Source organism: Lepidochelys olivacea (genome assembly GCF_965140295.1).
Source record: "Lepidochelys olivacea isolate rLepOli2 genome assembly, chromosome: 1".
Taxonomy (NCBI): Eukaryota; Metazoa; Chordata; order Testudines; family Cheloniidae; genus Lepidochelys; species Lepidochelys olivacea.
In genome coordinates, this window is record NC_140411.1 from 189,674,505 (window position 1) to 189,689,117 (window position 14,613).

At 39.2% G+C, this 14,613-nt stretch overlaps 1 protein-coding gene across 10 annotated transcripts in view; it reads right to left on the reverse strand.

The window, feature by feature from the left end:
- Positions 1-219: 219 nt before the first annotated feature.
- The window catches only part of ARL6 (ARF like GTPase 6), a 44,174-nt gene continuing 29,780 nt past the window's right edge, over positions 220-14,613 (reverse strand). For all 10 annotated transcript variants that reach the window (XM_084625238.1, XM_084625237.1, XM_084625245.1 and 7 more), the window contains 2 exons: positions 4,781-4,836; positions 220-926 (listed from right to left, as the gene is read on the reverse strand). In XM_084625238.1, coding sequence (XP_084481364.1) covers positions 901-926; positions 4,781-4,836 — 82 coding nt within the window. In that variant the 3' untranslated portion in view covers positions 220-900. The remainder of the gene's footprint in view (positions 927-4,780; positions 4,837-14,613) is intronic.

Below are 14,613 nucleotides of genomic sequence, written 5' to 3' on the forward strand. Positions count from 1 at the left end.
AGGCATAAAGGTGTAACTTATATGAAAGTTTACCAAAGAGAAGTAATTCTAACACAGTTTTATGCAAAGGAAGTTCGATTCTATTACCGCATTCCGTTCTCTTATTCTCAGTGAATTAGACAAAAAATTAAAAGGAAATTTTAGATTAAATGTTAACAATTCAAAACTGAGAACCATCAAGAGGCGATGACAAACACAATTCAGCTTAAAAACAACATGTTGTGTATCTTATATTTTATTGATAGAAATGTGTGTACAGCTGTTACATTACAACATAACCATACATTACATTATGAGCAATTCCTTAAAAACATCTGCAATCATTTATAACAAACACATATCACATTTTAACTTGCAATGTTACAAAATACTCTGAAAAGCTAAAACCAGGAGACAAGATTTTCAGAAGTGACTACTGATTTTGAGTGCCCTTCTTGAGACACCTTATGGGGACCTACTTTTCAAGAACTGCTGCACATCCACATTCTGAAAAAGTCTTCTTTAAAAGGTATCTCAAGTTTGGACATGCAAAAAATTATGCAGGCACACAGAAATCATTAGTAACTTCGAAAAACTGGATATTTAAATGATGTATTATAAGCTTAAATTGTATTTCACAATAAAACTTAAATGACTGCAGATGCTTATTTTAATTTTAGTATTTTCTCCAGACTTAGCAAAGATTTAATTTAATTCATGTATGTACATATCTGATGCACTACATTTTCTAAAAAGCTTACTCATCTTGGGCCCTTGTAAAAGATAATGAAAGGAACCAACAGAATGCACTGTATATAGGTTTTGTTTGTTTGTTTGTTTTAGGTCTTCCTTCCTGTTCCAGGGGCTTGTACATCCACTGCCAAAGTTAATGTATGACAGGTCTTTTATCTTACTGGCCTCTCATGTCTTCATTGCTTGGATCTGATCTGGTAACAAAAAGAAAAATACTAACTTTAGTACACCGCACTTAGTGGAACTGTCACCCCCAAAAGAAAACCAATATATTTAGGTTACAAAATGACAATATCATTTGTTGCATCTGTAACCAGGAGAAAATTGCAGTTTGCATCTTCAACTTGCACCCTAGCGGGTCTACTTCTGAGATTCCTCTCTGATTAAACAATTTCTGCCAGAACTGCCATTTAAACAGAAAGAAACTACCACAAAATTATTTTATTCTTTTCCACACCTTATGTGACTGCCTGGATCAGGGTAACAACATAGACAGGAAGTTACATGAGTATGCATTCCAACTCTGGCTATACTCAAGTTCTGGACCTCTATGTAATTGAATTCCATAAAAGCTTAGATCCTGAACAGTTTATAAACTATAGGACTCAACTTCAGTCTTACAGAGGTATTAATGCAGTTCACATGAAAATGCAGCTTCCCACTGCTGACCATATTTCTGTTGCCCAATGCCACTTCCCACTGTTGCCCAATGGCATTTCTTAGCAACGTTTCAATGTGTACTTAATTAACTCATGCAGAAATGGAATGTGGGTGCAAAGTATATGTTCCAGTTATAACTTTAATAAAATAAAATAAATATTTTTCTGGGCAGATGACAATAACCTATTCCTCAATGACAGGTTTCAGAGTAGCAGCCGTGTTAGTCTGTATTCACAAAAAGAAAAGGAGTACTTGTGGCACCTTAGAGACTAACCAATTTATTTGAGCATAAGCTTTCCTGAGCTACAGCTCACTTCATCGGATGCATTCAGTGGAAAGTACAGTGAGGAGATTTTATATATACACACAAACCATGAAAAAATATACATTGTAAGGAGAGCGATCACTGAAGATGAGCTATTACCAGCAGGAGAGTGGGGTGGGAGGAGAGAAAACCTTTTGAAGTGATAATCAAGGTGGGCCATTTCCAGCACATTTCCAGGAGTTAACAAGAATTATCAGTATTTCCTAATTTTCTGATAATCTGAAAAAAGTGAGGGTCTATAATAGAAATTTTTGCAAAATTAACTGCAGCAGAAGTAACTGCAATAATGATTTATCATCTTTTCAATTAAATGTGTTATTTTTAAATGCATCTTCTAACCCCTGGTCCAAGAGGTGACTGGGTCCATTTTTAATCTTTAATTTTGATCCAGAATGGGTTTTGCCAGGAAAGCATCTCTGGCTGGCATTTCAGATTCATGTAAACAACAGCCTGAAAGTGTGCACCTGGAGCAATACTTCCAAATCTGGGCTGTTGCCACCTGCAGGATTCCTCATGAAGACTAGAGGAATCAAAAGAAGTTGAGACAATAAGGAGACTTTCAGGTCAGGTCAGGTCAGGAACTCAGGAAAAACAGCTGAGCTGCAAGCTACCCTTTGTGATAGGATGTGGGAGAAGAAGAGCTCCCTCCCAAAAAAACCTGTGTGAAGGGTAAGGTGCATCCTGTCCTTTTGTGGGAGAACAGAACACCCTCCCATAAACATTATTTTTGGGGACTTGTTCCCCCTTCCTCAAAATGCTACTGCATAATGATAGGTAAGTAATTCCTTCACTCACATTCTCATCATCAACACACAGGAGACACAAAAGTAATTAAAAAAACCCTATGTCACTCCAGTCACTAGATTAGACTGAATAGAAAGAGTACTCTACTACTCGTGAATAAATGGAGATAATACAAAATATAGTACCTGATTAAAAGTAATTCTTTACTGCCATTTGAAATAAGACAAACATTTACTTTAGCTGTAATGTACTTTGGATCATTACTGACATCTAGTGGCTTGCTCAGAACAGACCACCAAAATGTGGGGGGGGGAGCAAATTACACAGCTTCTTATAGAAGGCCTTACACAAATATTGACTTTTGTTCCCAATTAGATTTAAACCAAATTATTTTAAGTTATGTTATAATAATTAATGAACTACTAATTTCAGAATGTGCATTAGAGTGAGGGAAATTAAAGTGATCCTACCAACCTAAATGCAGGATTTGTTGTTATTATTTGTTTAGCAATAGCTCTCAAGGACTCAAACAAAATCAGGGCCTCATTGTACTAAGCACTATACAAACTCAGTAGTACACAGACTCTGCATGAAAGAGATTAAAATCATTACATAAACATCTCATACTGTTTATATAATTATGAGACTGCTGCATGTGTTATTATCGGTATAATGTAAATGTATCACTTTGTCTTCCGTTCTTTAATCCTGGTCCCAAACAAGTAGTGCACTTCTTTTAATAATTAGTCTCAGAAGGATTTAATATTATTTTAGTTACAGTGCTTAACAGCTTCTAAGGATTGCACAAACTTTAATAAATAAATTAAATAATTAATCCTCACAACACCCCAAACAGATAGGTACTTTAGGAAGTATCACTCTCAGGATATGTTTATACTGCAATAAAAGACGCCCTTGCGAGGGGAGTGGGTCTCAGAGGCAGCTTCCAGCCTGAGCCTGAATGTCTACACTACAATTTTATAGTCAGCTGACCCAGGCTCTGAGACTTGGTGCCACAGGGGTTTTAATCACAGTGCAGACATACCTTAGAATTTCTAAAGGTATTTGCCAAGGAGCCAGGAAGTCCTTTAATGGGCTGCTCAAGGGCAGATGTGCCATGTGGACTTCCCTTGGCGAGAACCCCCAGGGCTTCTGAACTCCTGGGGGGCTGCCAGAGAGTTGTAGACCCTAGGGAGAGACCTGGCAGCTGCAGAGTAAAATTGACATTGATATTTCGTTAATTTTTTTTCAGGATTCCCAGTTCATAGAAAATGTTGAAAAACTTGGAATCATTCCAATTTGGAATGAACCCAAATATCAAAACCATGAACTTTACTATTAACTGGAAACCCCTGTGTTGGCCACCTGTACTTTTAATTCCTTTTTTGAAAGTGACTAGATTTTAAATTGACAGAGTCCCTTTACAACTCAGAGTGTTCATAAAAAACCTGTTCTACAGCTCCAACAACAAATGCAGAAGCCAGGGCCTAAGATGTCTTCAGCTTCCATATCATTATAAATGTATATGACACCATACAATACATTTTAATAGCCTTCTCTCTCCTCCAGACATCCATAAAAATTGGATATTCCTGAATGGATTGGATATTCCAATCCTTCTGTTTAAATCAATGGCAAGACTGCCATTCTCTTCAGTGGAAACACAATCACCCCTAAATGTCACAGCTTGAGTGGAGGACAGAGTCATATATGATGCAGTTAGGAAATATTTGGTGTTCAAGAGTGTTCAATAGTGCTCTCGTAAGATTAACCTGGACCAGGACTTCCAGTTCTTCTAGAAACCTTCATATATTGCTCGGCCTGTTTACTCAACATTTGAAAGGGATAATAAAATATGGAGAAAAAAAAGAAATATGGATCATTGGAGCATAACAGCTAAGGTAACTAGGAAAATAATTAAGTTACCATGTGCAACATAAGAAAGATTCAAGAGCACATTGTACTCTTACCCTAAGCAAGAGATTCTTAGACTGCAAGTCCCACTTCCAATGGTACACATTAATTTTTAGTAATAGTTTATCTTTTCTCCAAAGAATATTCTGTAATTTTGGGTTTATGTAAATTTTTAAAAAGAAATATCACCGCTGCTGGAACGGCCCTACCTGCAGAAAATCATAATAAAAAAACAAAACACCACGGCATAAAATATCAGGTTTGGTACTGGTACTCACTGTGTGATTTGATCTGAGAGCAGAAATAGATAGAAACAAGGCAAATGAAATGAAAGAAAACTTACAAAATGAAAACAAAGTCTAACGGAAAGAAAATAAAATTATAATAGAAGTAGATTTGACCTACCTTGGAGCCAATCTACACCTTCTTGTAACCCTTCTCCTTTAAGCGCATCACTAGCACTAAAACAAACAGAGACTACACTATAAAAGCCATGTAAAGACACTGGTTTGAGTAAAAAATGGTTATCACATCTGAATTATGTGGTAAGTACAGCAGAATATCTCCAAATGCAGCATGCGTCAGTGTCAGGCATATTATTCCTTAACAAGAAGTAGGCCACGCCTATATGAGCACATTGAACTATTTCACTAGAGCTATTCTAGTATAGCTTCTCTGGGTGGACACTATGCTGAAATATTTTCTCCGCTCTGCATTATACCAGAACAGTTATTCTGCCACAGACATTCCCCTGTGTAGACAAGGTCATAAAGAAAAACTTTTGCAAAGTTTATGATTAACATGAATTCTTCCACCTGGCTGGGGTACAGGGACCATGCTGAGGTTGGAGAGGAGGTCATTCTGCACCCTGGCAATCCCCAGCTGGCATTAGGGACCACTGCCAGCTGATGTAGGTTCGTGTATTACCCAGGCTAAACTGGGACTAATACAGATCCGCCATTGGAACCGAGGAACCATAACTAGCTATTTACAAGCCCTTTTTGCTGCAGCAAGATGAATTTAGCACAGCAGAGGATCTGGGCCACTATACTGGTTATTCATAAATCCATTTATAAAAGAATTCGGCCAATGCTAAAATATATGATCTTTGATCATTTTGAGGAAAAAAACACACCAAATCAAAACAAAAAATTGTAGCTATGTTATCATACGCAAACTGTGTAAAAGCAGAGAAAGGCTAGCAATTTATGAACAAGAGGTGTATTTTCAAGTATGTCAGTTTCCGTGCAAAGTATTTTATCTACATAATACAGAGGAGAAAGTCTTAAAAAGCATACTTGAATCACCATGATTATATATTTACTGAAAGTTGCAGCTTTTTATTTTTTAAGTTTGAGAATCAACCATTAAAAGAAGTTCAGAGATGACCATTTCACAGTATAAAATAAAAAGCAATTTCATTTCATTGTGACAGGACCTGCAGACTAGGCTTTCATCCTTTCCAAAAATCTCCAGGTATTTTAAAATCAAGAGAACTAGTTTAAAAAAAAAATCAGTAAATTAATGTGCTTACTACTAAAATTAAAGTTACACTATAATTTTAAAACATCTGGAAATAATGCTTTGGTTTTGTTTCTCTTTCCTATTACTTTAGTAGTATGAAGCTGTTGTAAGAGTAAGAAGAAAAAGTGGTGCCCCCTCAGGTTATGTCTACATTGTGATAAAAAACCCATAGCACTGAGTCTCAGACCCGTGTCAGCTGACTTGGGCTCCAGGACTAAAAACAGCAGTGTAGACATTCAGGTCTCAGAGTCTAAGCTCCAGCCCAAGACAAACATCTACACTGCTATTTTATAGCCCTTCAGCTTAAGGGTATATCTACACTGCAATGTAAGCCCAGGATTAGTGGGACTTGAATCCATGGACTCTGGGTTTGAAAGCCCAGGGCTTGAGCATCCACACATTAGTGACCCTAGCTTAAGAATTTTTGAGCCCAGGCTCCACCCTGGGACTCCAATGTCCACAACTTTCTATCGCCCTCCTGAAAAGTGGTTGTTCTAGCCCTTTGTTCATGGTGCAGTAAGGGAAAACTTGACTGCCACCACACCTATCACAGGAAGTTGTTGCAGCCCACCAACACATTCTGCTGAACCATCATTTTGCTCTGCATGCTCCCATTTGAGTCACCATTTGATGAACTTCTCTTGCTTGGGCTTTTGCTCTTGTTTCAGGAAACAAGCAAAGATTCCATGGTGGATGTTTCCTGACTCACCACTGGCACCTGACAGAAAAAATGATGGAGCAGGACAATGACGATACAGACGAGGAAGAATCAAATTGGCTGATGCTACTCATTACTCTTGGTATAGCTGCTTATGACCCCTTTGTGGATGGGTGCTTGTGGAGTAGGGCCACAAGCACAGACTGGTGGGATCACTTCGCCATGTGGACCTGGGATGACCAGCAGTGGGTCCAGAACTTTCACATGAAGAAACCTGCATTTCTGGAGCATTGTAGGCAGCTTGCCCCAACCCTCCAGCCTCACAACACACATGAGGATGCCATATCAGTCCAGAAGCAGATTGTTATAATCATCTGCAAGCTGGCTACCCAAGTGCCATAGGTCTGTTGCGAACCATTATGGTGCTGGAAAGTCAACTGTGGATGGCCAAGGTTTCTGAGGCAATCAGGTGCATTATTTACCCAATGGTGGTGGAAATAAACAATATTCCTAAAGTAACTGCTGGTTTTGAGAGAATACGCTTTTCAAACTGCACTGGGGTCACTGATGGGACTCATGTTGTTGGATCATATTAAAGAAGTTCTGTATTAAAATCACAAATGAGTTTGATTCCCCATAGTTTAAATTCCAGGGTATTACTAATTAAGAGGTCTCTTGGTTTTTGGTACTTTCTCTCCCTCTATGTGTGAAACTTGCAAGCTGCTAATTGTGTTAGTACATTCCAAGACAGAGTCTGTTCTCAAAGCAATTCACAGAGAGAGAGACTCAAAGCAATACTCTAACAACAGAAACAGCACCCAGAGACTCCCCGCCCTTTTGTTGTATTAACCATTGTGATTAAAATAGAGATAGAGGATGTATGTGGATGGATGCTTGGTGTGGATAATAACTGAATGATCAGGGAGGTGCCAGCCTAAGAATCCAGTGTCCATCGGCTGAAGAAGGCGTCAAGTGGAAATAATCAGAGGACCCCCCCCCCCGGTGGGCAGACTGGAATCCACCCAACAGCCTCAAGAATGGGAGAACCAAAGAACAAGATAACATCTTGGAGCCGTCAGGAATGTGCTATCTGCTGATTGATTCAGCAACAGCATGATGAAGCAATTCCCATAGACTGGCATAGGAAGAAATTCCTATAAAAATAGACTCTAAAAAGTGAGAACTTTGGGGTCTGATTCTGCAAACCAACTTCCAGGAGCATCAGATGAGCATCTGACAAGGCCCTGCTCCCTCCTCATGTCCAGGCCACCTGGCCAGTGGCTTGGCATGAGCAACTCTAAGGCTGGTAACTATGATAACAACCTTGCAGAACCTGTGTGTGTGGGTGTGTATGTGTGTGTGTGTGTGTTTGTATGAATGAATGTGTGAATAAATATGAGATTGAATGGAATGTTATAGCTATAACTAACTGCTTACTATGATTCTTTCTGTATTCACAATAAATGTGATGTTTTGCCTTTTTCCCTTTAATAAGATCCTGCTGGTTTTTTATTTTATTGGTACAACGTTTTGGTGGAGAATTGCGAAAGGGGGAATATTGGTAAAAAACCTCAGTTATTGTAAATATTGGTGTGCACACCGCCAGCTCTAGTGAGCTAGGCATTTCTATTAGGTTAACCAGACCTGCTGGCCTCCGAGAAGGTAGCAGGGGACCTGCTGGCCTCCGAGAAGGTAGCAGGAAAAACAGATTAAACCAGACCTGCTGGCCTCCGAGAAGGTAGCAGGGGACCTGCTGGCCTCCGAGAAGGTAGCAGGAAAAACAGATTAAACCAGACCTGCTGGCCTCCGAGAAGGTAGCAGGAGACCTGCTGGCCTCCGAGAAGGTAGTAGGGAAAACAGATTAAACCAGACCTGCTGGCCTCCGAGAAGGTAGCAGGGGACCTGCTGGCCTCCGAGAAGGTAGCAGGAAAAACAGATTAAACCAGACCTGCTGGCCTCCGAGAAGGTAGCAGGGGACCTGCTGGCCTCCGAGAAGGTAGTAGGGAAAACAGATTAAACCAGACCTGCTGGCCTCCGAGAAGGTAGCAGGGGACCTGCTGGCCTCCGAGAAGGTAGCAGGGAGAAACAGGTTAACCGGACCTGCTGGCCTCCGAGAAGGTAGCAGGGAGAAATAGGTTAACTGGACCTGCTGGCCTCTGGGAAGGTAGCAGGGGAAAAACGCATAGATTAAGCTATGATTTCAGAATCTAGGCTGTGTCACTTGCTAAGTAATACCAGCAGTGACAAAGAGATTGAAATATCCATGTTAAGATGTTTAAAAGAAAACAGGGTAAGCCAGTACCAGAGGGAGGAATGGAGTCAGAAGGAACTCCAACCTTACCTTTTGTTAAAGAAATTACACCTTTTAAACAAATCCTTCAAAAATGTGGGCACAGTCCTTGGACTAAACAAGCCCTAGCTGATGTCTGCACTATTTCGGACTTAGAGGATAGATTGACTCAGTATATCCTCATGTACAAACCTTCTAGTGCTGCCAAAAGAGATGCAGCAGCAATTTGGTTGTTGTGGGAGGCATGTAAGGATTCTTCCCTCCGCTTGTCTTCATGTAAAGAGGAAAAGGCACAAATGGAAAAGGGAGCAGACAATTGGAAGGTGCTGGCTACAAATATCCAAAGCCAGCTGAAAATAGTGAAAGAGGCACTCCAGGAATACAAAAAGAGTGAAAAAGTTAACTCTGCAGAGGCTGGAGGGAGGCAGGTAAAGGGGGAGAAGGTCCTATGTACGGCACCCCCAGGCATAATTACAAAGAGAAAAGAGAGTAAAAAAAAAAAAAAAAAGTTAACTCTGCAGAGGCTGGAGGGAATTAAGCAGTTAAACTTTGTATTTCACCCAAACAACTTTTAACCAAAAATGTTAAAAAGGAAAAGTGTTAGAGCATTCTTGGTTTCTTTGCAGCCATTCTGAAAGAAAAATGGGCCCTTTTCCAAAGGAATGTCCGTAAATTAGCCAGGCAAAAATAAACTATCTGATTAAAATCATTTGACTGGACAATTTAGTCAAATTTGCTAAAAGAACATAAGAGGGTTCTATTGGAACTTAACTGCCTCAAATGTATAAAGGGAATGTAAGATGTAAAAAACAGAGCAGTGTGGAAGGGATGTTAAGGAAAAGAAAATGTGTATGTATCTGTCTGTGTGTGTGTAAACATGTAAAGTTCTAAGGACCAGTTAGTTTTGTTTTTGTTAATGCCACTAAAAATCCATTTGACTCTTTAATTCAAAGTTGCAAAACTGACAGACCTTTTTGCTAGACACGGGTAATTAGTGTTGTTTGGCTTTGGGATTTGGCATTTAACCCTTAAAAGGTAACTCAATGCTTTACAAAATTTAAAATGTTTTTAAGTTGTGGCTGCAGCAGGGCAGTCAAAATCAGGAGAATATATATAAAAAAAAAATTTGGATTCTTTTTGTTTGTTTTCTTTGCAGCCATTCTGAAAGAAAAATGGGCCCTTTTCCAAAGGAATGTCCGTAAATTAGCCAGGCAAAAATAAACTATCTGATTAAAATCATTTGACTGGACAATTTAGTCAAATTTGCTAAAAGAACATAAGAGGGTTCTATTGGAACTTAACTGCCTCAAATGTATAAAGGGAATGTAAGATGTAAAAAACAGAGCAGTGTGGAAGGGATGTTAAGGAAAAGAAAATGTGTATGTATCTGTCTGTGTGTGTGTAAATATGTAAAGTTCTAAGGACCAGTTAGTTTTGTTTTTGTTAATGCCACTAAAAATCCATTTGACTCTTTAGTTCAAAGTTGCAAAACTGACAGACCTTTTTGCTAGACACGGGTAATTAGTGTTGTTTGGCTTTGGGATTTGGCATTTAACCCTTAAAAGGTAACTCAATGCTTTACAAAATTTAAAATGTTTTTAAGTTGTGGCTGCAGCAGGGCAGTCAAAATCAGGAGAATATATAAAAAAAAAATTTGGATTCTTTTTGTTTGTTTTTTGTTTGTTTGTTTTTGTAACAAAATAGCAGATGAGAGTTGTAGTAAAAAAAATAAAAATAAAAAAAGACAGTGCCTCTCTGAAGCAACAGCAGGGGTGAGGTGCACAAAACAAAAAGAAGCAATGTTAGAAACACTGAGTCTTAAAATGGCTCTGAGTAATCAGACTGTCACTTTGATAAAGGTACATGAAAACTCTGTAAGCAAAAAAAGAAATAGTGACACCTTATGTAAAAATGGATCTGGATAATGTTATAGAAGTTAAACTATGGAAGGAATGTGCATTTGCCCCAGAACATGTGCAGGGTATATTGTAGAAGGGGCAAAAGAAATGCAAACATACCATGCTACTTAATTAAAATGCTATTAGGGCTCCAAAGGGAGCCACAATAGGTTGGGTTTTCTTTTTCAGATTGCTGTGTGTTTTGGAAGCAGAAGTTAAAAGTAATCAAAACTCTGGTGAAAGTTGATTGTGTCCCTTTTAAGATGGAGTCTCTGAGCTGCTGATGGCTTTAAATCCAAAAGCAGGAAGTTTCTGTGAAAATGCAAATTACCTAAATGATAAAGGAAGGAAAGAACTAGCAGCACAAAGAAGCTGCAGATAAAGGACATACCTGGTCAGCAAACAAATTGTCTAAATAAAAGGCATGGGATAACAAGATAATTTTAATACATTTAATGATAATAAGTATCCCTGTAACAACGTATAGTGTGCATGATTTTTGGAAAAATCCTTTAAGGTCGTATGGTAATGATGCTTCTCAGTTATTACCTGTAAATACAACTTAAAGCTTAACACAGCAGGAAAAACATTATAAACTTGGTCTGCTGTATAAGAAGGAAAACTCAGGGATTTAATGACTAAACAGTGGGATAATTTCCCCATAACCCTTAAAAGATAAAAGCCTTTGAAACCTGGCCTGCCTATAGAACAAAAACAGGAAAATATGGGGGCAATTTCTCTGTTTTGCCTGCAATCAGCAAGGGTATTTGTAAAAGAAATATTTTAAGCAATAATCTGCCACCCCAAAAGGGGTAGAAACATGTTCTTTTTGTCTTTCAGAAAATCAGGAAAAGCTGCCAGCTGAAAAGCAACCCAATACCATGAATCTACTGTCACAATAGAAATTGTGTTCTATGTTTTGTCTTGTGTTTTGTGTTGTTGCTCGCACTGTTATGTGTTTAAAAAAAAAAATACTGAAGACCTGCAGGAACTTAAAAATAAATTAAGCTTTCTGTCCCAGCTACAGGACAGCCTGATACAAAAACAAGTACATGCCAATGTAGACTTGGTCCAAATTGGTCTGGGTAACCTAAAAGGCCAATGGAATCTTTAGTAATGGCTTAATACTACCACATGGCTTATCCATAAGAAAAAAAAAAATATTAGAAATAGGAAACTACACAGCCATAGCTATGGGATGCACTGAAATGCAGATACTTGCACTAGCTACTTTGGAACACAAAATGTTCTGGGTCATATTGGGAAATATTAAGGGTTTGATGCATTTGTTAAAAAAGAAAGAGATCATTGTTTGACACTTATCAATATGAATGGATGCAATATGTTTCCACTATTGTAAACCAGACTTGTTAATGGGAGAAATTGTTGTCAAAATTGCACACCAACAGTCCCTGGAGGCAAAGGTATTGAAGGTTAACCCACTCCCCATATTACACATGGGATCCTTTTGGCTACCCTGGACCTTGAGCCAGTGGGCTGGGGAGGGAGGGAAGCTATTGGACACTAGAGGTTGTACTGAATGGACTCCTCAAAAGTGGGTGTGCCTCACCTTGCCTGTTGCCCCAGAACCTTGTAGTAAAGATACATCACTAGGATCATGTATGTGGCATGAATTGGAATCACAAACTCAAATTGCCTCACAGTACTTTCTCTTGAATAGGCTACATAGAAAGTGACACTGACGATTATAAATCTTAGTGTCAAAAGGGGGATTATGTTGGATCATATTAAAGAAGTTCTGTATTAAAATCACAAATGAGTTTGATTCCCCATAGTTTAAATTCCAGGGTATTACTAATTAAGAGGTCTCTTGGTTTTTGGTACTTTCTCTCCCTCTATGTGTGAAACTTGCAAGCTGCTAATTGTGTTAGTACATTCCAAGACAGAGTCTATTCTCAAAGCAATTCACAGAGAGAGAGACTCAAAGCAATACTCTAACAACAGAAACAGCACCCAGAGACTCCCCGCCCTTTTGTTGTATTAACCATTGTGATTAAAATAGAGATAGAGGATGTATGTAGATGGATGCTTGGTGTGGATAATAACTGAATGATCAGGGAGGTGCCAGCCTAAGAATCCAGTGTCCATCGGCTGAAGAAGGCGTCAAGTGGAAATAATCAGAGGACCCCCCCCCCCCCCCCGGTGGGCAGACTGGAATCCACCCAACAGCCTCAAGAATGGGAGAACCAAAGAACAAGATAACATCTTGGAGCCGTCAGGAATGTGCTATCTGCTGATTGATTCAGCAACAGCATGATGAAGCAATTCCCATAGACTGCCATAGGAAGAAATTCCTATAAAAATAGACTCTAAAAAGTGAGAACTTTGGGGTCTGATTCTGCAAACCAACTTCCAGGAGCATCAGATGAGCATCTGACAAGGCCCTGCTCCCTCCTCATGTCCAGGCCACCTGGCCAGTGGCTTGGCATGAGCAACTCTAAGGCTGGTAACTATGATAACAACCTTGCAGAACCTGTGTGTGTGGGTGTGTATGTGTGTGTGTGTGTGTTTGTATGAATGAATGTGTGAATAAATATGAGATTGAATGGAATGTTATAGCTATAACTAACTGCTTACTATGATTCTTTCTGTATTCACAATAAATGTGATGTTTTGCCTTTTTCCCTTTAATAAGATCCTGCTGGTTTTTTATTTTATTGGTACAACAATGTGCCCACAGTTTGCCACCCTCCCCTTTCCAGGAGCAAGTGAGTACATAAACTGTAAAGGGTACTACTCCATTATTACATATTAGGCTCCTGTGGACCACAGAGGCCGACTTATGGATGTCGGCATGGGCTGCACTAGAAAGGTTAACGATGCCAGGGTTTTCTGCTGATTGAGAGTCTACCTTCCTGGACAGGCTGGGAAACTATGACATTGTCATAAACGGTGTTATTGTTCCCACTGTTATTCTGGGGGACCCTGCGTGACCCCTTTTGCCTTAAACATATCCTGATGTAAGAGTGCAAAATAGTTTAAAAAGAAGGTTTAAATTACACTCTCAACAGGTGTAGAATGGTGTTGAATGTACGTTTGGCAGACTGAAATCCCGCTGGTGCTGTCCACAGATCCCTTTAGATTCCAGTATCATTAAAGATGTCCACATTATTGTGGCTTGCTGTGCTCTTCGCAATCTTTGTGAAGCCTAAGGTAAGCTATATGCCCCTGAATGGACTTATGACGGGAATGGATTGCTGAACCAGTACACTCAACCAGAAAGCGAACACCTGGAGCCGGATGGAGCCAGGCAACAGAAATCAGGGACACTCTATGATCCCACCTTATGGACCTGCATGGGCCAACAGAAGATGAGTACATATATTAATATATTTGTACAGTAACGTTTACCATAAATGAGGTACTGTCACATCACGCGATGGAATAGAGGGTGGTGTCACTGTATACAGTGAATGGGGGGGAACGCGCTACTGATTGTCATGATTTTTGTTATGGATAATATGACTGCTAATGTAGTGGTGTGGGAACTGTGCATTTACATTATTGATATACACAGATTTCTTAATTTCTGGTTTCAGAGTAGCAACCGTGTTAGTCTGTATCTGCAAAAAGAACAGGAGTACTTGTGGCACCTTAGAGACTAAGAAATTTATTAGAGCATAAGCTTTCGTGGGCTACAGCCCACTTCATCGGATGCATAGAATGGAACATATAGTAAGAATATATATATATATATACATACACACATATACATATATGCACACACACAGATAAGTTGGAAGTTGCCATACAAACTGTAAGAGGCTAATTAGTTAAGATGAGCTATCATCATCAGCAGAACAAAACTTTTGCAGTGATAATCAAGATGGCCCATTTAGACAGTTGA